Source organism: Gambusia affinis, linkage group LG11, assembly GCF_019740435.1.
Source record: "Gambusia affinis linkage group LG11, SWU_Gaff_1.0, whole genome shotgun sequence".
Taxonomy (NCBI): Eukaryota; Metazoa; Chordata; class Actinopteri; order Cyprinodontiformes; family Poeciliidae; genus Gambusia; species Gambusia affinis.
In genome coordinates this window covers 20,935,307-20,958,875 of record NC_057878.1, presented here as the reverse complement: position 1 = coordinate 20,958,875, position 23,569 = coordinate 20,935,307, and the positions used below count along the sequence as shown (strand labels likewise).

The 23,569-nt window shown below is 36.7% G+C and overlaps 1 protein-coding gene across 2 annotated transcripts; it reads right to left on the bottom strand.

The window, feature by feature from the left end:
- Positions 1 to 323: 323 nt before the first annotated feature.
- Positions 324 to 21,718, bottom strand: si:ch211-39i22.1 (protein TsetseEP). Of its 2 annotated transcripts, XM_044132920.1 has the most exons (12): positions 21,401 to 21,718; positions 14,673 to 14,755; positions 14,169 to 14,310; positions 13,794 to 14,078; positions 12,668 to 12,750; positions 12,505 to 12,565; positions 10,357 to 10,383; positions 7,698 to 7,727; positions 6,849 to 6,872; positions 5,548 to 5,658; positions 3,664 to 3,726; positions 324 to 3,572 (listed from the first exon to the last, which is right to left on the bottom strand). In XM_044132920.1, exons 1-12 carry the CDS (start codon positions 21,462 to 21,464, stop codon positions 3,526 to 3,528), a joined length of 1,020 nt encoding a protein of 339 aa, XP_043988855.1. In that variant the 5' UTR covers positions 21,465 to 21,718; the 3' UTR covers positions 324 to 3,525. The 2 variants fall into 2 exon arrangements, with proteins under 2 accessions (XP_043988855.1, XP_043988854.1); XM_044132919.1 differs by having other exon boundaries at positions 13,794 to 14,310.
- Positions 21,719 to 23,569: the final 1,851 nt, after the last annotated feature.

The window sequence follows — 23,569 nt, the reverse complement described above, 5'->3', positions numbered from 1 at the left end:
CAAATGACATTTTATGGACACATATGGATTACTCCTTTATTATTCCTTTATCGGTGCAACAGGTCAAAAGTCTAGCGGTGATTCAAAGGGCTTTATCATCGTCTCATGCCTGTTGCCTGTGAAAGTCTGATGTGCAGTGAGGGGAGAAGTTAATTCAAAAGAATTGGACCATCATCGAGATTCTCCCACTGATGTGCAAAATACCCAAACATCACTTGATCGTTTTTTTCTTATCATTTATCTTTGCTGGTATTCTGTTGGGGAGGAAAACATAAAAAAACAAAAACCAAAACAAAAAAAAAACACACAAAACAACCAGAAGCTCCCACGAAAAGCATTTAATCGACTTGTCAAACATTATTTACACAACTCCAGTTGAGCACAAGTGCTAGAATGACATTGAAGAAGACAGTTCATACATGAAATATCAACATGGAATATTAAATTAACAGGAAAAGCTTTACACTTGTCTAAATGCATTTAATAAGTCAATGTGTATACAGAATAGGAAAGTGCTTCTCCAATTGAGAATGTTCTTAGAAAACAAAACAACAAAATCTCTGCTCATCTTTCTGTTGATGTTGACACTGTTCTTTTGGTTCCCTCTCAGAAATATTCAAGAGGATATAAATGATAAGGCAGCACTGGTTAGCATCATGTTTGATGCCCTTTTGTTTGATCTAGAAAGTGCACTTTAGGACCCAAAGGTTTACATTCTGGTTTGGATGCTGCAGTCCAATACATTGTGTCTTTTGGGACTTTTAGGGGAAAAGTATAAAGCAGATTAGCACTGAGGAATTCTCTTGCCTATTAAATGAGTCTGAATTTACACTGCAGGACATCAGAGTGCTTTTGCTGAATCATCAAGCACCCTGTGGAATGTGCACAGAAAGGGGAGAGTGCTGCACTTAAAGGAAGATAATCTGTTTTGAAGGCATCAATGGCTATCTAAGAAACCTTGTACTGTTATACAATGGGAAGTTTGTGCATTTTAACTCTACGCCAGACATATTATTTGCTTGCTTTAACATCTCAAGATAAAACTGTCTATTGTCTATCCAAGGTTACAGAATAAGATGGCAGTTAGCAGAGCATCAAACTTGTGTTCAGCCCACAGTTTGTAAAAACAATTAATGTGACATCACACACTATTTCTCAGCTCAAGGCTAGGCTGTTAGCAACAGTCTCTGTCCTGTATTGCAGCAATATAGTGTTTTACAGCTAACATCTCAGGAACTGCGACACTATACAACCAGTATAACCACATTTTGTTTAAAAGAAGTACAGAAAGTACAAAACTTCAAGGCAAAAGAAAAGACATTCAGAAGTTAATTTGTGCTACAGGAGACAGAAAAAAAGGTTGTAGTGCGGCGTCTTCTGAGGCATTTTCACAAAAAAATCACAAAATACCACAGGAATCTAGCTGACTCAAAAAACCATCAGTGTCGGCTCAGAGGCACCACTGCTAAGATGGTAGAAATTCATATAAAGGTCACAGGTGAATGTTGTCTGTGTATGAATGATACAAAAACACTGACAGCACTAACTGGCTTGTTTCAATGAAGAGACACACACCGAGGAGAACTTTGCACATAAAATCAGATCAAGTTGGTAAAATTGTTTGTTGATAAAACAAAGCTGGCCTGCTTTCAGCATACTGTTAGTTGCCGTTATCACCCTGTGTGTACCATACCTTCAAATTCATTTTGTTTAAATTTTGAGCAGCATGCAACACATTCCTTTTATGGTTTCATGTGATTTGCTTGTTTTGATATTACTAGTCCATATGTCTTCTCTGTGTGCCTTTAGATTTATCAAGCCAGGCTGACAGTGAAAGGCACTATAACAAAGAAATCACTGCCTCTCAACTACACATACTACAGAAAAAATAAACAAAACTTACAAAAAAATGCATATACATAATTACATTAAGTTTTTTTATACTTTTTCATTGTTAGGTGTTCCATTGTCTTTTGGATTAAACTTAGGTGAATTTAAAATATTGAGGAAAAAAAAACCAACAGTAATGATTACTGTGTCATAATACTTCTTGAGCCTTTTCATATTTTGTCACATAACAACCAATATTTTATCGTCCCCAAAGAAACATTGGAGTCAAAATAGTGTGACTTGCAATTAATCTGATTCCATAAAATACAATCCAGAAAACTAATGAACTTCTGAAATTCCCTTAAAACCCTACTGCATATACTTTAACACAATAATAAAGTTGCAGAGATGTTGATAGCAGGTTTTGATTAAAAATAAAACAATAGCCAAAGCTCTGAACTTCTCACTAAGTATTCAATCCATCATCCATAGAAGCGTTTTGACTTAATTTAAAAGTTTACGAGATGTCATGTAGAGGACAAAGCAAACATGCTGTTCTGGTCAGATGAGAAGACAGCTGAACATTTTGACCAAAATGCAAATAACTATATTTTTTACAGATTACAGAATGGCCTAGACAATAATCTAGTGAAGACTAAAAAATGGATGTGAATCTGAAAGTTTTAACTATTTTGGAAGAAAAAATTGAGCAAAAGATTTGCCACTATATGTGCTTCCCTTTCACAATTCTGCTTTGCTTTGAACCAGTCTGTCACATAAAATCTTGACAAAACACATTGAATACCGTGGTTGCTATGTGACAAAAAAAATCAAAGGGTATGAACTGTCTGTATCTGATTATTATCTATTTCAAAGGTCAGTAAGAAATGTCAACGACTAATCTATTCAGCTGACGGAAAAACAGTCACTGAACAAGATTTAAGTCTGAGTCCCTTCACCAGAGAGAAACAAAACAAAACCGGACAAGCTAAAGAAAACACGGTACTACAGTGATGCCGTCGGTATTCCAAGCACATGATAACCTAAATTAGGGCATTCCCCTAAAACTAGGACTAAAATCCTCTAACACTTCTCCTATGTCAAAATACACAAAGTACAGTGATAGTAATTCATGCCACTTTTTGTCCTCTTATTCTACACTTTTACAAGAGATAACTTATGCTATATATATTTTTTGTCTTTCTTTAGGACATTTGTATACTTTCATTATAATATGTTTGGCTCAATAAATGCAAAAATGTAGTTCAATACATACAATATCACTCTCCGTTACTGGTTTTGAATTATATCAAATTACCAGAACAATGGAGTAACCATCTCAAATAAAAGAAAAATGTTGAAGAGTTGGGATATTTTATGGTTACAGTTAATATGAGATTTAATCTCTTTTATGGCAATTTGACAAAAAAAAAACAAAGTTGGATTTTGATTGATCATTTTAATAAATTGCCTTGTTGGAATGACCAGAAACCACTAGATCTTTATCTAACTCCTTTCCCCCACACAAGAACGAAGACATACACACACGCATACACCCGCACAAGCTCACCCCGACCAACACACACTTACACAATCAGGAACACACAGGCCTGCTCTGGGGCCTCACAGTAATTTAGCTCTTCGGGGCAGAGCCTAACAGTGAGATTGCCTCTGCTTGAATGAAGTTGGCCCAGGCTAGTCAGATGGTTGTTGATTGGAGTTTTCTAGCAGGGTGTTTTGTTCTGCATAAAATAAAACAATTGAATGTTTGAATGTTCTGAATGTTTGTATCTACTTATATTTGGTGAGTGTTAATCAGTGTTTCAGTCATACCGTGGGGTTCCGATTTAGCCTCTGCTGCAGCTGGTTTGTCTGCTCCACCCTCAAGATCTGGTTCTAATTGAAAAAGAGTGATAAAGTCAGTTAAAAGAAAACAAACAAGTAAAAGAAAAGGAAACGCTGCATCATAATACTTCATGTTGCTTACTAATCACTTTCCTGCCCATTAAAAAAGTTGTACGATATTTTGTGAATCATGAGTTTCAAGTCCAGTCCTCGACTGCTGCCACCATGTGCATGCATCCCTGCTCCAACACGCCAGAGTCAAAAGGCTGACTTCCCTCACCAGCAATAACTCAGCTCTGCAGAAGCCTGAAAATGTGTCATTCATTTGATCCAGGTGTGTTGGAAAAGGAATGCATCAAAAGTACAACCCTGTTGTTAATTGGGCAAAATTTGTATAACCTGTCCCTTGTAATTAAATTTTTTTTAAAGGGCTTTAGAGTCACAATCACATTCATTCACTGATATGCAGATTGGCAAACAATTTGAGGTTATGTGCCTCGTCCAAGGGACGCGGGAGAGGAGGAAACTGGAATCACACCCACAACTTTAAGATTGCAAGATAACTGCTTCACCCACTGTACCACAGTGCACACAGGAGAATATGACAAGTAAAATGATATTAGTATTCCTTAAACAGTAAACTATAAAACTACTGGATTTTATCTGCAGGCATTTTATGGAAGGATTGGGTTGAATTATGCAGAACTTCTTATAAACTTCACCCTTTTGTCTTGTTCCTAATTGGAAGGATTACAAATTTATTTAAAAAACCCAAACAAACAAACAAAAAAAAGATTTTAAAAAAAACCTGAATATCAATAATGTATGAATCTGTAAAGAGTAAGTTTTCTGGGGGACTTTCCAGGATAATGCTTTTAAATGTGCTTGCTATAGAAACCACTAACACTAACTGCCAATTAAAATAAACATTCAACCAATACCAAACACAGTCCAAATCTGCCTCTTACTATGTGTTGCTAAAGCAGAACAGTTTGTGTTGACTGTAAATTTAAATTTTGCTGAAGAGGCAATACTGGGACGCAGGATGTATGTGAGCTAATTGTAACTGTCAACATTCACTGAGACGTGAAGCTGAGTCTGCTGTCTTTGCAGACAGCTGACCTTTGGAAGGTCAGCTTTTTTGTTTAAAAGACAAACCGTGAGACACTTTCTTCTCGACCAGAAAAGAGCTTGAAGGAGATCAATTTCGGTCAGTTCTGATCTAACTCAAAGATGCTCAATCGACTGTGGCATCCTACCACTAACTGGTACTACTGTAAATATACAATTTCTTGCAAAAATACTTTTAACCAAGTATTGTTTTTACATTTGTTATGTAAAAACCACAAACTTAAATGTATCTTACTGGAATTTTATGTGAGTGATCAACACAAAGGACTGAAAAATAGTAAAGAGGAAGGAAAATAAAACTCATATCATTGTGACATGCACAATGAATTAAACTTACTGATTAGATAGTTTGAAAACCACTTTTCCCTGCATTTACATCATGGCATGCATCGGATTCTGGGCTACATTTTCAATCATTTAAGACAGCAACATTATGAGACAATTTTTTTCTCCTTTTCTTATTAAAGCAGAGCTCAAGCTCAGTCAAATTGCACAGAGCTAAAGTCAGTAAGAATTATGTAAGAAATTTTTAAAGCGTTCATAGTATGGATACTTATGCAAGGCTCTGTAAATTCGACAGATCTGAAAATTGAAGAAGACATTTGTGTTGTATTTCATCAAATATCTCAAAATGTCTGGTTTTAGAAACGCTTAACTCATTATATTTGGTAGTAGAAATTATTAACAACTGGAATTTCTGTACTTGCTGTATTAAAAAAGAAGCATGTATGTTAAACCTACCTTGATTTTTTTTGAAACACAATTTCTTCTTCTGATAGGTAAAGTACCCAGTGACTGCTCCCACTGCAGACACAATGATTCCAGACAGGATTGCTGCTAAATTTTTAGAGCCTGTACACAGAAACAAAATAAAACAAATTATTAAAGAAATAATAATAGAAGAAGATGAGAACACCTTAAATAGCAATAACACGTGCACATTCATTTGGAATTAAGAATGGTACTCTTTAAAATATGATATAGAGGCTTAAAAGCATTCAGAGAATCTTCTCTAGCATGTAAATAAAACCAACCTGGGTAGTTTTTTGCCCTTAGTGCTAGCATATAGCTATGTACAAACACTGTTCCAAATGATATACAGTAAATGGCTCAAATAAGTAAAGATGACTGTCTGCTTAGAACTGCAGTACCCAATAATTTACTCAGCAACAACTTTGCTTAAATTACCTGTTTTCAGTCAGTTATTAACATAACTTAATGCATATAACATCAAATTACCACATCATATGAATGGAATGTATCTGCATTGCTGCTTGGCATACCACACAGATTTTTATGCCGATGTATTTCAAATATGAAAACAAGGGTTTTTTTGTACTAGGGGTTGCTTTTCATTCAACAGACAGTAATAATGGCAAGATACACTGAGATGACACGACATGTGACATGAGGAATTGATTGATGGAATATAAAAGTGGAGTCAACGACATATGCACACCTGAATAAACTGTAAACTGCACTAACAGGAAAAGGTGAGAAAAACAGGTGAGAGGAATGAGTCAGGGAACTTCAATAAACATTGAATGAGTCAACATAATTAGGGGGAGGGGATGAAACGGGAGCCTGTAGTGAGTCAGTAGAAGGAAGTGAATGCCAGACATGAATGAACATGTATGTGAGAAAGAGCAGAACACCAAGGGTAAAGAAACACAGTGAAAGGAAATAATTTTGAAAAGAAGACAGCAGCAAATCTATGCTTTGAGTTTAATCCACTATTAGTCTTCCAGAAAATTAAGTAATAATAACAATAAGAAAAAATAACTATAACACTCCTTAATCTTTTTTTTTCCACTTCTGTGACTGTTGCGTCGGGTCATTTTTTACAATGATGCAAACATACTTAATCTTCACAGTTTAAAGAGGAGGTCTTGAAAATGTGATGCAGGAAGAACAAACCAGCTAAAGCCAACACATAACACAAATAAGCAGGGCAAATCCTATGCTGCAGGTATGTTTGGGGGAAGGGCCTGCGAGGGTGAGAGAATGTAGTGTAACCAGAACACAGAGGAGAGATAACTCACTTTTAGGTTTGGAATCGTCTGTATCTGGAAGCAAAATAAGCAAAATTAGCACTTAACATACATACATTTGAAAATAATATAGATTTTGCACTATCAACACTTAATTTGCATCATATATGATTTATTTGAGTTGTAGACACAACATAAGGCAGTGTACAAAGATCCTTTTTAAATCTTCTCATCTTACATCTTTAGTTTATGCTATAGTCATTTTCGTTACCATTACCTCTAACCCCCCAAAACAAAGACAAAATAGACAAAGAATGCAGCCAATGGAGTGATGATGGCCATTGAAACTTGGACATTAAAGCATAACACAGTGGCCACACAATAAAAGAGTAGCAAAAACAAAGTCTCCAGATTGAGTCTGAGTTCAAGTGAAGGCATATAAAATAATGTATTGGGAAAAAAAAACTACAAGACTCATTATGATTTCATTTTTGTACTACACTTTCAATATTCAAGATTGTAATTCTTTAACAGATTATGACATTGTGTTCCTGAACAAAGGTTACTGCTAAGATGTATCATCAGACACAAACTGATGATACATCAGTTTGTGTCTGATGTATCAGACACAAACTGATACAAAAATTGGATTCTTGCAATCCAATTCTTGCATGGATTGCAAGAATCCATGCAATCCATTCTTGCATGGATTTTTCTATTCTGTTTGTCTTGTAAAAGGTATGCTAGCAATATCCTGTTTCACCAAGTTTCAGATCTACATAAGCCCCACTGTTTTTTTCTTCTGAATTAAAGAATTTGAGCAGGACCTAGTGCAATACAATAACATTTTTGCAGTCATAAATATTTTGATGATGAACAGAAAAAAACAAACAAACTTACCTTCTGTACTGGCACCAATCTCTGCACCTACTAAGAAAAAAAGACAGGAGAATATGTAATTTGAAAAAGCAGGGGGAAAAAGCATTAGTGAAGTGGCTTGGCAGTATATGTAAGAGAAAAAAAACAAACAAGAAGAAGGTTTAGGAGAATTAAGCACTTACGTTTCTGCCTTAACTGTTTAGGGAACAGATCTTTAAAGCAATACTTTTAACATGGAAGATATAACAGCCATCAACTAAGTTAATCATTACACATATACACTAAAAGTCCAAAACTGAGAAGAACTATGCTAAAAGATCCTCAAACAGATTACAACATGCACAATCATGTCTACAAAAAGGTTAAATTTTGTGTCACTTGAGAACACTTACACATGTGTTAATCTCATCACAGAGATATCAGAAGCACACTCCTTTTGGTAATCTTTGATCTAAATAATCTGTGTACCAACAAGTCCATTATCACCATCTGCTCTGCTTGTCCGAATGTGTCTGTTACGACTGCCAGCCTGCTTCAACTTGACAAAGCTACTGAAGAAGAACTCTTTCACAACAAAATCCATGACTGTAGTGATAAAAGAGAGTCTGCTTTCATGTGGGCAGTAAGGAGTAAATGCTGAGAAAATCTCTACTTATCACACTACAGTCAAACTGCCAAGTATGACAAGTGATTCAACTTATTCAAATTAGATACATGTCATGATGACCAGAATTCAGGAAATTTAAACATTTGTGTTCTAAAAGCATTTTAAATGCATCTCGGGCTTAGAGACTTGCAAAAGTATGTAGGTAGACCCTACATACCATTTTCATGTTGACCACATTTCAGCCTAACACTCTCTTTGGATTTCTGAACTTATTCATTTAACTTAAATGACTTCCAGTTCGACTAGGCTACAACATAAATATCTTTGGAAAAGAAGAAAAAAAAAATTGTTTTTCAGTGTGGATAACTAATGTCTCGGGACAAACATTGCACTAATATCCTGGTGAGCGATCACTATAATCTGTCTCTGAAGTTCTCTGTTTGGCACTCTATAAAAATAGCTTAGTTATGGGAGCATGCTTGTCTGAAAGAACCAAGTGGATATCATTCACAGTATCTTGTATTTGCTTGTGAAGCCTCTGTGATAAAAAAAATAAATAAATGCATTACCAAGCCTTATAACAACATGGGAACCAATATAAACAATTGTAGCAATAAGATAAGATTCTACCTAGATAAAAAACTAAACAAGATAATATGTCTTTACCATCATTTTATTTTTTTATTGGTTTCAGTATTTTCGCAACAACAGAGTAATGTAATGGAATTACTTTTAGTTAGCAGTTTGATATACCTGATGAAAACAGTGATCTAAGGATCATTAGGGCTAACTAAAGTATTTTTATTGTGGTCCATATCTTTCCTTGACCAGGTGGGATATCTGTTATACATTTCTATGTATATGTTCTATGCAATGTTTGAAATTAAATAAATACATAGTAACTGCAAGTGAAGCAAATTTCATGTAAGTGATAATCAAAATATGGAGAACATCAAACACATTTTAATTTCAATGTTTCCTTGTTGAATCATATATTAATATAATATAAATTGGAAAATATTTGAGTTTAGCACCCCTGGAAACCCAACACATTTCTGTAGAACAAGTCTGAAACTTCAGCAGAAAGGGTGTGAACGGTGATCCTGTGAACCAGTATAAGGTTTTTAAAAAGGGATATAATTTGTCACGAACAATGGTTTATTTGACTCTATCTTAGGGGAAATCCCATGGTTGTTCTAATTCATGGATATGGGTGTGGCTCAACCAACATAACAGATAAGGATGAGCAGGGAGAACTATGATTATAACTACACTGTTGATAAAGCCTTTTTATTGCTTAACAGTTTTTACTTTTATATGACTGATAAATGTAATAAAGTGTTTTCTGGACAACAGAATTGGACCGCCATGGTCTCGTGCCTTTTGTAAATCAACACTTCAGTTTGAAAAAGAACAAAGAATAACACCACAGTGAAATGTAGAAAGTAAAGAGTGGTCCCTCAGCTGTAAAGTCAGTGTAAATCATTCGGGAGGTGTCTTCAAAAACCATATGGCAACACCCAAATGTAGGAGGCAAAAGTGTGTGAGTAAAATTCCCACCTTAAATGCAATCCCTGGGAAGTGTATATTTAAGCAAAACAGCACATCTGTTCCTCATAATTTTTCAGAAATTAGTGAGATGCAATAATTCTATACACAACCATTTAACAAAAGACATGAGCTCTTTTAAAACAACCAAAAGAGAACAAAAAAAAAGATCTGACATGTCTTTAAATATTTTATGATAAACTTAAAAGGGATTTGTTGTTGCACACAAAGTGAATCAAACTTTGGAACTCAAATTAATTTAAGTTTCGGACTTACTCCTTCTAAGTAAGGAAGGAGTAAGAGTAACATAATATAGTTACTCTTCCACTTTAAACACACCAAATAAAAAAAAGTTCTGTTCTTTTAGACTATCCAATTATTTTTCCCTGATGTCTGCAGCTTTGGTGAGACTTTAAAGGGCCAACCTCCACAAATATATCCACATTGAGCTATTAATATCAAAAGGACTGTTAAAATAAAATAGAAATCAAATCAGAATGAACAAAGTTTTAAAAAAAAAATTACCTTCGTTAAAAATCTTTCGGCCTTCAACTGTAGGAAAAGACAAAAGAAATGAATAGATCAGGTAAATAAATAAAAAAAATCAGCAAAATATAACAAATAGTTTTTCTGTATGAGATCATTTATAAATGATATGAAAAACAATATTTGGATAGTACTTTATAGATTAATTTATCAATCCAGGTAAATATCAAAGTATAGGTGTATAGCTACATAAGTATCAAAGTATAAATGGAAAAGATTAGTGCAAGGAAATGAAACCTAACATATTAAAACATGCATAACAGCTGGACCAAAAAACTTGATGGAAGAAAATATTTATTATGATTTATTTTTCTATTTTCACTCAAATATTGTTCAAGACAGAATTGTATAGTGGCAAACACAACAAACATATTTTATTCATGAATCACATTTCTTGTTGGTTGTTGTGTCACTTTCCCTTGTGGATAAAAAAAGCACTTTTCAAATTAATTTAAATTAAGCTTAAATTAAGTTTGTAGTAAAAGCAAAGGTGTCTTATAGAGATGGGCATACCTTTGCTTGTATCTGCAAGAAGCATACAGGCACTACTTCAATTAAGAAAAAAAAAAAAAAAAAAAAAAAAAAAGGTCCTCAACACCAGTATACACTGGAACTTAACCGACTTGTTTAATTTGCTATGGAATTTCTAATGTGAGCCTAACAATTACCAGGGAACTCCTTTGTACAAATTTTCCCTCCCTCCCAGAACAACAGATTTACAAGATCTGCCAATGCTGTGTCACACACGGACCAAACAGCAGCAAACAGTCTGCATCAAACAGGATGCTGACTGACAATTATCTGGAAAGGTGAGTGTCTTGTAAGACATGGAAAAAGTAAGCAATGGAAACTGCAACATTTTGCCAGAAGAAAATTGCTGTGGGAAACAACAGACTTCTTTTCCACTGACCTCAGTTGTTGCTAAATTGGTGATACATGTGTGAAACAAAGTGAAATTTGAAAAGCCATATGTATATGGTGGCATGAAATGGATGGAGGCATTATGGAGACATTATTCTATAGAGATCAAAGTTGCCTGCTGTCCTAAACAAATAACATTGGTTTTCGGAATGTTTTAACGTTGTTTCTTTTTTTGTTTGCCTGTTTTATCCGCTTCCATGAAATGCTCAAATAATGTTGTTTTTTTTTTAGGTATTATGCTGTTTTTACAAAGACAATAACACGTGAATATCATTGGCCCAGACTTGGGAATATGCACTGCACAATTTAAGTGTGCAACTTCTCAAAGCAGACTAAGACGAGGAGTGTGTTGTTTTCATTTTGTGTGATTATATGGCACATTAACTGAATAGGTTCTTTTCCTGTTCAACTGTCATAAAATGAGAGATGGCAGCTGTATAAACAAGTCTGGACAGTTTCACAGCATCAAGAGAACACAAACAAAGATCTCAGAATCATCTGTGTTTACATCTTTCTGAAGCTAGTCCTTTTAAGCTAGATAAAAGAGTCAATATAGCGAGGTTCATTACCAGATTGATGGTGCCAACATTAAGATTTTTACTCCATTAGCATTCTATTGTGCACACTCCATGAGCGAAGCCACTTTTCCACTACAAATGTGATTGTTTTCTAAAGACTACATGGTTTGCTGTATAAAATTTGTCTTAAATGGATTTTGAATTAAATCACCAATGTCTCTGTGTCTTTTAAAAGGGTCTGTTCTCCTTCTGAATTAATAAAAAGAAAGCATTAAGCTGATCCTGCCAGTTAGTTCATTTGCTTGTTGTCAGAATATACTTGCATGATACAAAGAGCTAGTCATATAGCATATCATATACCATTTTCACATCTTTGGCACATTTCAGCCACAAACATAATCGTTTAGTTGGATTTTATGCAATAAGCATAAACACAAAGTAGCACATAAGAGTGAAGTAAAAGGAAAAACATCTTGTTTGTAGTTTGCCATAAACCATAGAGGAAACATTAGGAAAAAAATGGGCTTCAGTCAGATGACACCAGAATTTTGCCAACTTTTAAAACCCTGTACAGTGGAAAAGCTCAGCGGGCATGAATGCTTTTGCAACAGTTATTGCAAGCAGGATTTAAAAGTTGTATTTTAATTAATTTTCTGTTTCAAAACAATGCAATCACATAAGTTCTTACTTATTTTCTCTGTCTGCAGAGTAAGGGTTCCTTCCTTTTTGAGCTCTTCTTCTACTTCAGGCTATTAAAAACAAACCATAACACATTAACCAGCAGAAACAAGATGTGTCAAAGCAAACGTTTACTAAATGGTTTTTAAAGTCTTAACATAACAAGCACTGACCATAGAGGGTTCAGCAGTTGTGTCAGTATCCTCAGGTACAGGAGTTGTTTGTTCAGACTCTTCCACGTCAGCATCTGAGAAAACTGCCAATAAACAGAGAGGCAGGACATGAAATAGCTTTCCTAAATCTACATTATTACGGTGTACAGAAAATAATTGTCAGTGCAGACTCGCAGTAAAGATATTATATCATAAAAATAATATTAGCATCACAAAAGTTCATTATCACTATAGCTCTGCTTCAGGAAATTAGATTTTTAAAAATATTTGACAGTGCTAATATTCAGAAAGGATTAGTGTAGTGTAATATTAATGTAATGTAACATACACTAGTTGAACAGATTCCCCAGTTCAATTTCTTTTTTATCCAAATAGTGAATCAGTCAACAAAATGGCACCACTCAACTCAAAGCATTTAGACATCTAGTTAAAAAAGCTATGCAGAATAATATTTTCAGATAATCAAACCCCTAAGCCAGGGGTGCCCAAAGTTGGTCCTCGAGGGCCAGCATCCTACACGTTTTAGTTCTCTCCCTGGTGGTTGTAGCAACCTTTTCAGCAAGTTGATGATCTTCTTAGGCCTCTAATGATCCATCATTTGATCCAGGTGCGTTAAATCAGGGAGAGAACTAAAACATGCAGGATGCCGGCTTTGGGCACCCCTGCTCTAAGCATATTTAGAGGAAGCAGAAGAACATCACACCAGATGCCACTTCTGTCACCTAAGCACAGAATGCATTCTGTCTTGTCTTTACAATTCATGTTGTTGGTGGTGGTACAGTGGTTGGGGGAATATTTAGTTCCAGACTGTGTGTCCCTAGTTACGACTTGAGCATCACTTAAACACCTTAGCCTACCTTTGTATTTTTACAGGTTTTTGGACCATCACACTGACTGAGTTTGCTCCTGTGACCAGATCTCAGTCCAGTAGAGCGTTGTGGGTGTACAGCAGGTAAATCTGCAGTAACTGTGTGATGCTATTATCTTAACACTGACTGAAATCTTTGAGGAATGTTTTCATTTTATTAGCACACTTAATAAAGTGGACTATGAGAGTATAGGTAAACATTAAATTGACGAGATTAATCTAAAATAAGCACAAATAAATTATTATTTTCTAAATTACCTTGTGGTGTGTCAGATGGTTTAGTTTCAGCAGCCACTGAGGAAGGTCCAGGTTCTGTGCCAGCAGCAATTGTAACTGCTCCAGAGCCATCTTCTGTAAGTGCTGCTGGGGTCGTCACACCTGCAGACGGTGCTGTAGATGTCTCTGACACTTCTTCCAAATTTGCATTCTCAGTTGTAGCCACTGGCTCAGGGTCAGCTGTTGGTTCTGGAACTGCTGTTGGCTCAGGCTCAGGGTCAGCTGCTGGTTCTTTAACTGCTGTTGGCTCAGGCTCAGGGTCAGCTGCTGGTTCTGGAACTGCTGTTGGTTCAGGGTCAGCTGCTGGTTCTGGAACTGCTGTTGGTTCAGGGTCAGCTGCTGGTTCTGGAACTGCTGTTGGTTCAGGGTCAGCTGCTGGTTCAGGGTCCGCTGCTGGTTCAGGGTCCGCTGCCGGTTCAGGGTCAGCTTCTGGTTCAGGGTCAGCTGCTGGTTCAGGGTCAGCTGCTGGTTCAGGCTCTGACGTTGGCTCAAGGTCATCCTGTGGTTGAAGGTCAATTACTGTGAATAATTCACCTTCTGTTTCTGTTGCTTTCTGTATTTAACAAAATTTTTTAGCACAATTGAAGCTTGAGAGTGCTTATAGCTATAAGGCAGAATAAGGGTGTGCTAAACTTTATAGTGAGACACAAAGACTAATAAAAAATCAATTGGCACATAATTAATTTTACAAAACTTAACAAAAATCAGCTTCTGCTTATGTTATCACCTCTCACTCTCAGCTTTCAAATTTTCACTTAGTTATCAGAAGGTTACATTTTTAGTCTTTGATTTTAAGGAGGCATCTTGTACACATTAGAAACAAGCAAATCCAACTGAAAGGAAGTATTTTGTTTTCCTCACTGTCTTTGCTGCGCCATCATCTTCTCCATCAACTCCTGAATCTGCTGGTTCTGTTACAGTTTCTTCCGACTCTGGAGCAACCGCTACGTCATGTGACAAATGAAAGCAACAGAATAGCATTAGATTTTTACATTATATACTGACATGTGTTTGAGCTTCAGGTCCAAGTCTTCTGCTTTAAAAGAAAAACAAGTAGAAAATAGAGATCTGGCCGCCCAAGTCTCAAAAAGCTTGAATTGCCTCTGGATTCTTTCATTGGGTAAATCCCTGAAAAGGTTTCCAACATTGATCAATATTTAGTGTACTCTATTGTTATTGAATGAGAAAACCTGTGTTCAGTTTAAAGCAGTGCTAATAAAACTTCATAGTGATGACTGTGGAAACTGGCACAATTCCTCCAGATCTGTGAGAATACATGCAGATCCAGGGCCACACCCTGTCCTGACTGATCCACGATGTTAACACTCAGCTCTGAAGTGGATGACTTGCACTTCGATCACATCTGACCCCAGACAGCACTGAACGAAAGACTCAACCTCAGGACAGCTGTTGCAGCTTTGCACTAATGAGAACCCTTCTTTGTTGTGTGACTGTGTGTGTGCTGGAGTCAGATTTGTGACATTCCCCTGGGAGTAGCTAAAGCAACAAACACTGTTTAGTTTTTATTTGTCTTTACTCAGCTGATTTTACATGTAACCTGATGCTGAATTACCCCAGCAGTACTTTTCCGCTTCACAATAAGAGAAGTGATTACTAATGATATTTATGCTAAAATTCCACAAATCAAATTGTCAAATAAAAACAGCACCAGTTGCCGCTAATAAGCAAGTCTTAATAAGTATGAGCGTCTATTTTGAGGCATGGAGATGAAGATGCTTAAAACTTGATTTGCGTTTCTGGAAATGTCATGCTACTTTTAAAACCACAAAATAGAAGGACATTTGGAGCACCTAAGTACTAGGCCTCAGGTTCAAAACAAATACAACAATTGTGGCATATGTTTGTTTTGCTGTGTTTATGCTTTCCTCTCAGTCATTCCACTGTCAGCTTGCATTTGAAGAAACAGAGTTGGACTAAGCTAACTGGATTGGAGAAACTCACAAAGGATCTGGTTCACCACAAATTTCACCAAATCTGTTCTGAATCACTGTTAGAGGCAGTTTTAACAGGAAAAGAGACAATAAAACAAATTCTGCTGCATACAACCGTGGCCTGGCCAGGTTAGCTCCTTTAACACACTGAATGTGCTGATTTCGAAGACACATTTCTGGCCCGTAAAGTACTAACTCCATTGGTGTGGACCGTTAAAAATAATAGGGCTGCAATTTTGATGTTTAATTTTTGTAAAATATACAGCTATAATCTTGTCTTATCATCACAATATCATGTATTTCATAATTACATATCCAGGTAATAATATTAATCTCCAAGCTAAACTATACATGGGAAACACTATGATAGAAGGAAACAACAAAAGAAAATAGGAGCTCTCTACCCTAAAACCTTTCTATAGGGTGATATAAAAATCTTCTCTTCCTGTATTTACTGTGTTTGTTCCTAAGTTAATTTTCAAAAGATTCCTAAACCTGCCAAGATTGCATAAGAGTTAGTGAAGCCTTGAGGAAGACCAGCATGAACAATATCTGGAGTATTTCTATCACACCGTAAATCACCTGGAGGCGAGATGCACTGATGACACCCTGGCTCTTGTCATTCTAGCATGAATTCGGTGGGAACAACTCAAAATTCGTAGAAATTCAGTTTATTTAAACAAGTACATACAAGCTATAAACAAACTTGCATACATTCATTACACTCATTTATAAAAGAGTTTCTGATGCCTCCGTTTTACTTTGTGAGCTTAAAGCCACGCTATCAGCTCTGTATCCAAGTCAAACATTAATCACAGCCTCTAATGAATCACACTCTATGCACATGTGTGTATGGGTGTGGTACTGTGGTTGTTTCAGTTTCCTCATTATTTCTTTGGAAATCGCTGTCTTAATCAAAGATGAATTGCAGCATACGTGGTCGAATTTGATGAGCCTCAGTATTTCAAAGGCTAGTGAAAAAGCACTGAAAACATAACCTATGCATTATACAAAAAATTGCTTAATCTTTATCCAGTAGTGACAACCCTTGTTTCTAATTTCTCAAACAGTACATGTTGAAATGAGTCTCATTTTTATCTCACAGGTTAGAGCTTGCATGCAGATGAGTGGGAGGTTAGGTGAATTTCACGGAACTGCTCTAATTCTTTAGTAAGTGTAAGCCTGTACATGCACAGGAAGGGAAGCTACTCCTGGATGTAAACTTTTTCTATTGCTCCACTGAACATTCTGTTCTCACTTATCAGTTTACCACTACCTCATTCAGCCACCATTACCAATACAACTCGTGCATGAATATAAATTGGTCAGGCTTCTTCTTGTCTGTTCCCCCCGGTAATAGAACAAACAATCCCATTTGCACACAAAGGAAGCTCATGTTGACATCTACTCACACTTTTAATAAAGGGTGTCCTGTTTTCTATTACCCCAGCAGTTAAACTTCCTCTCTCTCCTTTTTCTTCTGCTTCTTCTTAAAGTCTCTTACTCTACTTTCTTCCTTCTCTTTCTTACTCACAAAGTCCTAACTCTCTCTTTTTCATTGCCACAACTTTCCCCTAAGGCTGGTGAGTCATCTCAGTCTCCAACATGACTGCATGCTATTGTACGTAACTGGGAACGGCAAAAAGGTCCCTGAGGGAATAACTCCTAACTGAAACCATGTGATTCGAACATACTGATAGTGTATTTGACCATGTGATCCTCACACATGGTCAAGTACACTGTGAGTTCTTTACAACTGGCTAATGCTTTGTTCAAATAAACACATATCCGTCTTTCTTGCACATTTTTGAAACATTTGACAGAGACAACTACAACCAGAAAGCTCTAATTTGAGACAATGAGTGGATATATTATATAGTACAACATCTTGTTAATTAACATCTCTTGCTGTCCTTTTGGCTACAAAAAGCATAGAAAACATTGGGTTCCATGCTATGACTATGCATTCAGTCATAAGGAACTTGTGGGGAGACAACTATGCACTGGTAACAGCAATTTAAAGTGTTCAATGTACATTAAAAATAAAGGAAACAGTACCTTGAAAGATCCCATATATACACACATGCACACTCAACAGCTCCAGCTGAGATTTGAATTTTTGCTGCAAGTCAACTGTACTGACAACTGCATAACAATGCAGCCTGCTATTAAAAGTTTGACAGTGAGTGCCATTCATTCCTTTTTACTTTTCTTTGTCAGGGTTGAAAATGGTTGGTAAATATTTCAAAACTGAACAGGTGAGGAATGCAGTTTGTGACCACAATCTGTTATAGGGTGTCACAGATTTACCTAACATGAATAAAAACTGAACAGTAATTCCTCAAGGAAAAGGTCTCTAGCAGCATTTGTAATATTGATTAAAAAAAACTTTATTGACCAACCAAAGGGTTTCACCTTGGTCTTTATCAAGGTCATCCTCCTGATAATGATCTTCCGCAAAGAAACAGGAATGCTGTTGTCCTCAATGGCTCAGAGTTTCTATATGCGGTTTGGAAGTAGGTGAAATTTAGCAGGAAATGTCTGGACATTAGGAATGTTGACATGAAAATCAGTATGGTGTAAAATAGTAAATGAAAACTTAGGCACATCTAATGGTCACATGATGGCATTGTATCAGTTTGAGTGAATATTTTAAAGATTTCTGTTGCTGCTAATCTAATGGTCTAATGGTCACATGATGGCATTGTATCAGTTTGAGTGAATATTTTAAAGATTTCTGTTGCTGCTAATCTAATGGTCTAATGGTCACATGATGGCATTGTATCAGTTTGAGTGAATATTTTAAAGATTTCTGTTGCTGCTAAATTTCCATGTTGCTGGTTGCATTGTTTACAAAATATTAGACACATTTAGGAGATTTGGAACCCTTTACGATTAAAATGGGGTGAAGGTTAAAAAAGTGGAGTTGCATATTATACAAAATCAGTGACATCAAACCCAATTTAATTGCATTTCTCTTATATGTAGTTTTATATACAAAGCCTCCATATAAGATTTTGAGCTTGGCGTTGATGTAGAACTCCATCCATCCATCCATTTTCTGTTCACCCCTGTCCCTAATGGGGTCGGGAGGGTTGCTGGTGTCTATCTCCAGTTACGTTCAGGGCGAGAGGTGGGGCTCACCCTGGACAGGTCACCAGTCTGTCACAGGGCGATGTAGAACTCAGTTTGGGTAATAATTATTTTCAAGGTAAATACGAAGAAATTTACTGAGATTTAGTGAATGACAGTAAACTGAGAACAATCCCTGGTGGCTACATGTGCTGTGTTCTTCTTATTGGTGAGGTCAGAACTTTGTTTGAAGGAATAACATCAAAGCTAACTGACCAATTTTACTGGTCACTAAATTAAGTTTTATAATTCTGTGTGATATACAAGATACAAATCATCAGGATTCCAAATAATCTGTCGTCATAATTTTTTTATATTGGTGAAAAATTTCACTTTTAATTACAACTTATAATTACATTTTTGTTATAACCTATTGACTTTTTCTTTTTTTATTTGAAGCTCACGTGATTAACTTAGCAGTCCAGACTGTTTGTGTTCGTTTTAAAACTTCTGACAAAATGGCGGACTCTAGCTGGCCTGGTATTTACTGACATGGTGCTAGTTATATAAAGCTTGGGAACCCATCATCTAGCACCATTAGTTAGGCTGTGTGCCAACAGAACTATTGGAGCAATGAAAGGAATTTTATCTTTTGACTCTTCTGGTTTCCGCAATGATTGTGTGAGATCACCTGAGTGGAGGTGAATAATCTCACACATTGTGTCCTACCTGCACAACATTTTGTGCACATGTGTCCGATGATATGAGAGCTTCTTCAAACCATTGTTCTCTCAGGTAAACTTTCTATTGTGTGTTTTGTGAACAGTGTTCTGTTTACTCCAATCATAGCACCTTAATGCACCCATAAGGGAGAGAAGGCCTGTGTGCATGTGTGTAAGCACTTAAACCACAAAGGGATGATTTATGCGTTGGCAGTTGAAGGTGTAAACACAGACAAGTTGGCGCACTCACAGTACACACATTTCAACACACACCTGGCACACCTCACACCCTTTTCATTTGCCTTTCAGAAACAAATGTTTAATGGCTGACTTATTCACACACAAAATGCATGGAGCTCTCCCATACTCTCACATGTTCTGTACATAAAAGTTGAAGTGCACCCCACCCTCTCTTAGTTACACTCACAGACGTAGAAACACCGAGGCCCTGAGGGAATGGACGGCACTGGAGCTAGTTGTGTGTGTTTGGGTGTTGTCTACAGCTGGAGCTGGATCTGGTTACCGAACACTCCCTATTCCTCCCTTCTATAGCTTAACACACACCGTAAATGATGGCCACATGCGCAACTGACCCCACACTTCATCTTGTAAACTGATAAAATGATTTGTCTTGCACACGTGCATGTCAGTGAAACACGCCTGGGGAGACTTTCAGGGTCCCAGTGCATCAAAGTCCACTGAGTTCACAGTGAGCTTACACTATCTCAAAGCAGTTTACAGAGAGAGAAAAAAAATTGTGTGTGTGCGTGCGTAAGAGAGAAGGGGGGGAATGTGGGTTTGTGTCTTTGGGAGAGACAATACATGCAAAGGTGCTTTCTCCCTGGCGGTTTGTCTAGTATCAAAAAAATTAACCGGTAGAGTGAGATTACCACCTCACCTCCAAACACCAAACGTTCAACTGAATTTGTTTGCATAATGATAGCGTGGTCCTTACTTCTCCTTCATTGTGTCTCTCTCTATTTTCCCTCTCAATCAGCTCAAGCATTTATCCTTCATCTTCTTCCAACACCTCCCCTTGCTTTTCCCTCAGTTTATGTGTTTTTTCTCAACCATTCCCCTTCTCTCCATGTGAGTTTTATTGCGCATTTGAGCAATCCAATCTGAAATCATTGCATGCACTGCAGGCAAAAAAGGGGAAGCTTACAAACCAGCTGAAGGGGAAGGAAGAGGGGAGACAGACAAAAAAGACAAATAAAAGACACCTGGAACAAAAGCAACAGAAAAAAAACAGGACATGAGGAGGAAGTAGTCAGCTAAGCACAGAGAAATGAGAAGTAAGAAACAGGAAAATGAGGAGACGGTTACTTTGGGTCCACCACACCCCTCAGGTTTGAAATCTCTAAGAGAAAGATCTGGACACATTTTAGAAAGGGTGGGACATCTTTCCTCACTGATGATGGCCCAGCTAAACAGATAGGAGATGAAAATCTGTTTGGTCATCCAATTACACATTAATTAAACCAAGCAGAATGTAGGGAGCGATTATAGACGAAATGAGATTAATGAAGCATGCATACAGACAGAAGATGAGAAGATAGATAGATAGATAGATAGATAGATAGATAGATAGATAGATAGATAGATAGATAGATAGATAGATAGATAGATAGATAGATAGATAGATAGATAGATAGATAGATAGATAGATAGATAGATAGATAGATAGATAGATAGATAGATAGATAGATAGATAGATAGATAGATAGATAGATAGATAGATAGATAGATAGATAGATAGATAGATAGATAGATAGATGGAAGAAGCAACATCTGCACAAAATTAGAGCCCGAGAACATTAACTAATTGAACCTGAATCATTACCTTGCGCGTTGGCGTGTGAGGCCAGCAGGCTCCCTAATAGCAGAATCCACAGGTATGACATCATGGGAACGCGTTGTTCTGCCTTTACGGATAAATGAGGGCTCACTTTCCCTGCCTGTGTCCTTTACCAAGGTCAATTTGCCGGCTCGGAGGTTTTCAGGTGGATTTGGAGGGCGTGTCCGTCCTGTCGGCGTGCTTAATGTGCGTTCCTGCGTGTTCGAATGAGTCCCGCCGTGCTCCCCTTGAAGGTGCTCCAGATGCTCTGGCTCAGTGCGCCCCGCCGCGGATCTGCCGCCGTCTTTTGTCTGGATTGGAGGAGAGAGGGTTAGGTCTTTATTGAAGTGGGCGGGTCTCCCAAATACCGGCGGGCAAGGCTGTTGCTGTGGTAACACGAATTGATCCGTGGTTTAATTTGTTTCGGCACCATAAATGCCAATAGAGTGACTGATCAACAAGTATTTGTTTTTATTCCGGTTTTCCCCTCTGGAATCTGTTTTGTGAATCATCTTCTTGTCATTATAACCATGGGAACTAAGGACATACATAAATATTTCTTGTATAACCTTTACTTTCTTGTCCATGTCGTACTCTCGCATTTCCTAGCCTGGAAACTTAAAGACACTCAACGAGAAGCAGGCTATAGCCTACTTAACACGCTTAAATAGCCAATATTTTATATATTGTGTAAATCACAAGGTATAGCCTCCCCAGACTCCTGTTAGTCCCACAGACATGGGCTGGATAGCACCAAGTGGCACATCAGTCTCAGCAAATAGAAAATAACATTAGACCAATGAAGCTTGTATTAAAAATAAGTCTCACTTTAATATAAACTCGCGGTGTGTCTGTGCCTTAATTTTTTTGTTTAAGTTTGATCCTCTCCCAGTAAAGTTACTTGCAGTGGAGTAGCCAGACAATTTGCTCAAATAAGAGTAGTGGTACTTATTTACGTAAGTAAAAGTAAATAGAACAGTGCAGTAAAACTACTCCTACGATACAAAAATACAAGAAACCCCCCAAAAACTCCAAAACGTTACATTTGGATTGAGATATCTTTGTAATGTTCACAAATCAAATATATTTAAAAGTAGGACTCTTACTACATGGGTTTAAAATACAGCAATTGAATGTGGATCTGTGTTCAGTTGGTTTTGTTGTTTTAATAAAATATATATATATATATATATCAAAAAAAGTGTGCGTTTCTCAATTTCACTGCTCAAACATTTGGTCTTCTATTGTAATATAATTGAAAAGTGAATTTAAGTTCATTAAAAAAAAAAGAAACACACATAGTGACAAATGCAAGTGTTTATTACAGTTAAATTTGTCCAAATATCTTCAGAATCTTGGAATATCACATACAATCAAATTTAAAAAAAAGATTTGTAATACATAATGTTACAAGTCCTGAAGGATTTAGGAGAAGACTGCTGACAAGGCATAAAAGGTCACTGGTTTTGGCACGCTGTTTTCAGTATTTTTAATCTAAACATATTAACTTGGCATGAATCATCTTCCCCACCCAGAGTGGGAAAAAAATGTGGTAGAAAAAGGTTTACAAGCGATGTTCACTCAAGAGCTTGGCAGAGATTCACAAGGCGTGGATTCAACTTCAAGAGCCTCCAAACACAGAAATGTTTTCAGGACACAGGCTACATCCAGGGATGTCAGGAGTGTCTTACCTTGGCTGTGGAGAAAATGAGAAGATGGATTCTCATGGACTTAAGTTCTTTTTTAAGAATCAAACTTTTAAACTTTCTGGGAGGCAACAAAATCAATTGCTGGAGTATAAAGATTCCGCAGACAGGAATGATCTGGGAAGCAGTCTCATCTTCTGTTGGCCCACTGTGTGTAATGTGTAATTGGAGCCATTTATGCTTCCTTACAATAGCGAGCTTAATGGAGATGGAGATTTTACTTTCCATCAGGATTGCTTTTAATCCTACAAAGCTCTCAATGTTTTCCACTCATCCGGCTATTTCTTAATATTTCTTTAAACAATAGGTATAATAGTATAATAGCATATTTTAAGACCTTAGTAATGATATACAGAAAAGAAATTGTAACACATTCAAATCCAAATAGTAAAATTGCAATGGCCTTCATTATTATTTTGATTCAATTATTTGAGTATTGCTTGCAACCCAAAGAGAGAAAATAATAATA

What these genes read in the sequence shown, in the direction of transcription:
- si:ch211-39i22.1 (XM_044132919.1), bottom strand. Translation starts at nt 21,464, where the DNA reads ATGATGTCATACCTGTGGATTCTGCTATTAGGGAGCCTGCTGGCCTCA. An exon ending in CAACTGCTGAACCCTCTATG is followed by an intron (nt 12,566 to 12,667) that starts GTCAGTGCTTGT and finishes TGTTTTTAATAG; the next exon opens with CCTGAAGTAGAAGAAGAGCT. An exon ending in CCGAAAGATTTTTAACGAAG is followed by an intron (nt 7,728 to 10,356) that starts GTAATTTTTTTT and finishes TTTTTTTCTTAG; the next exon opens with TAGGTGCAGAGATTGGTGCC.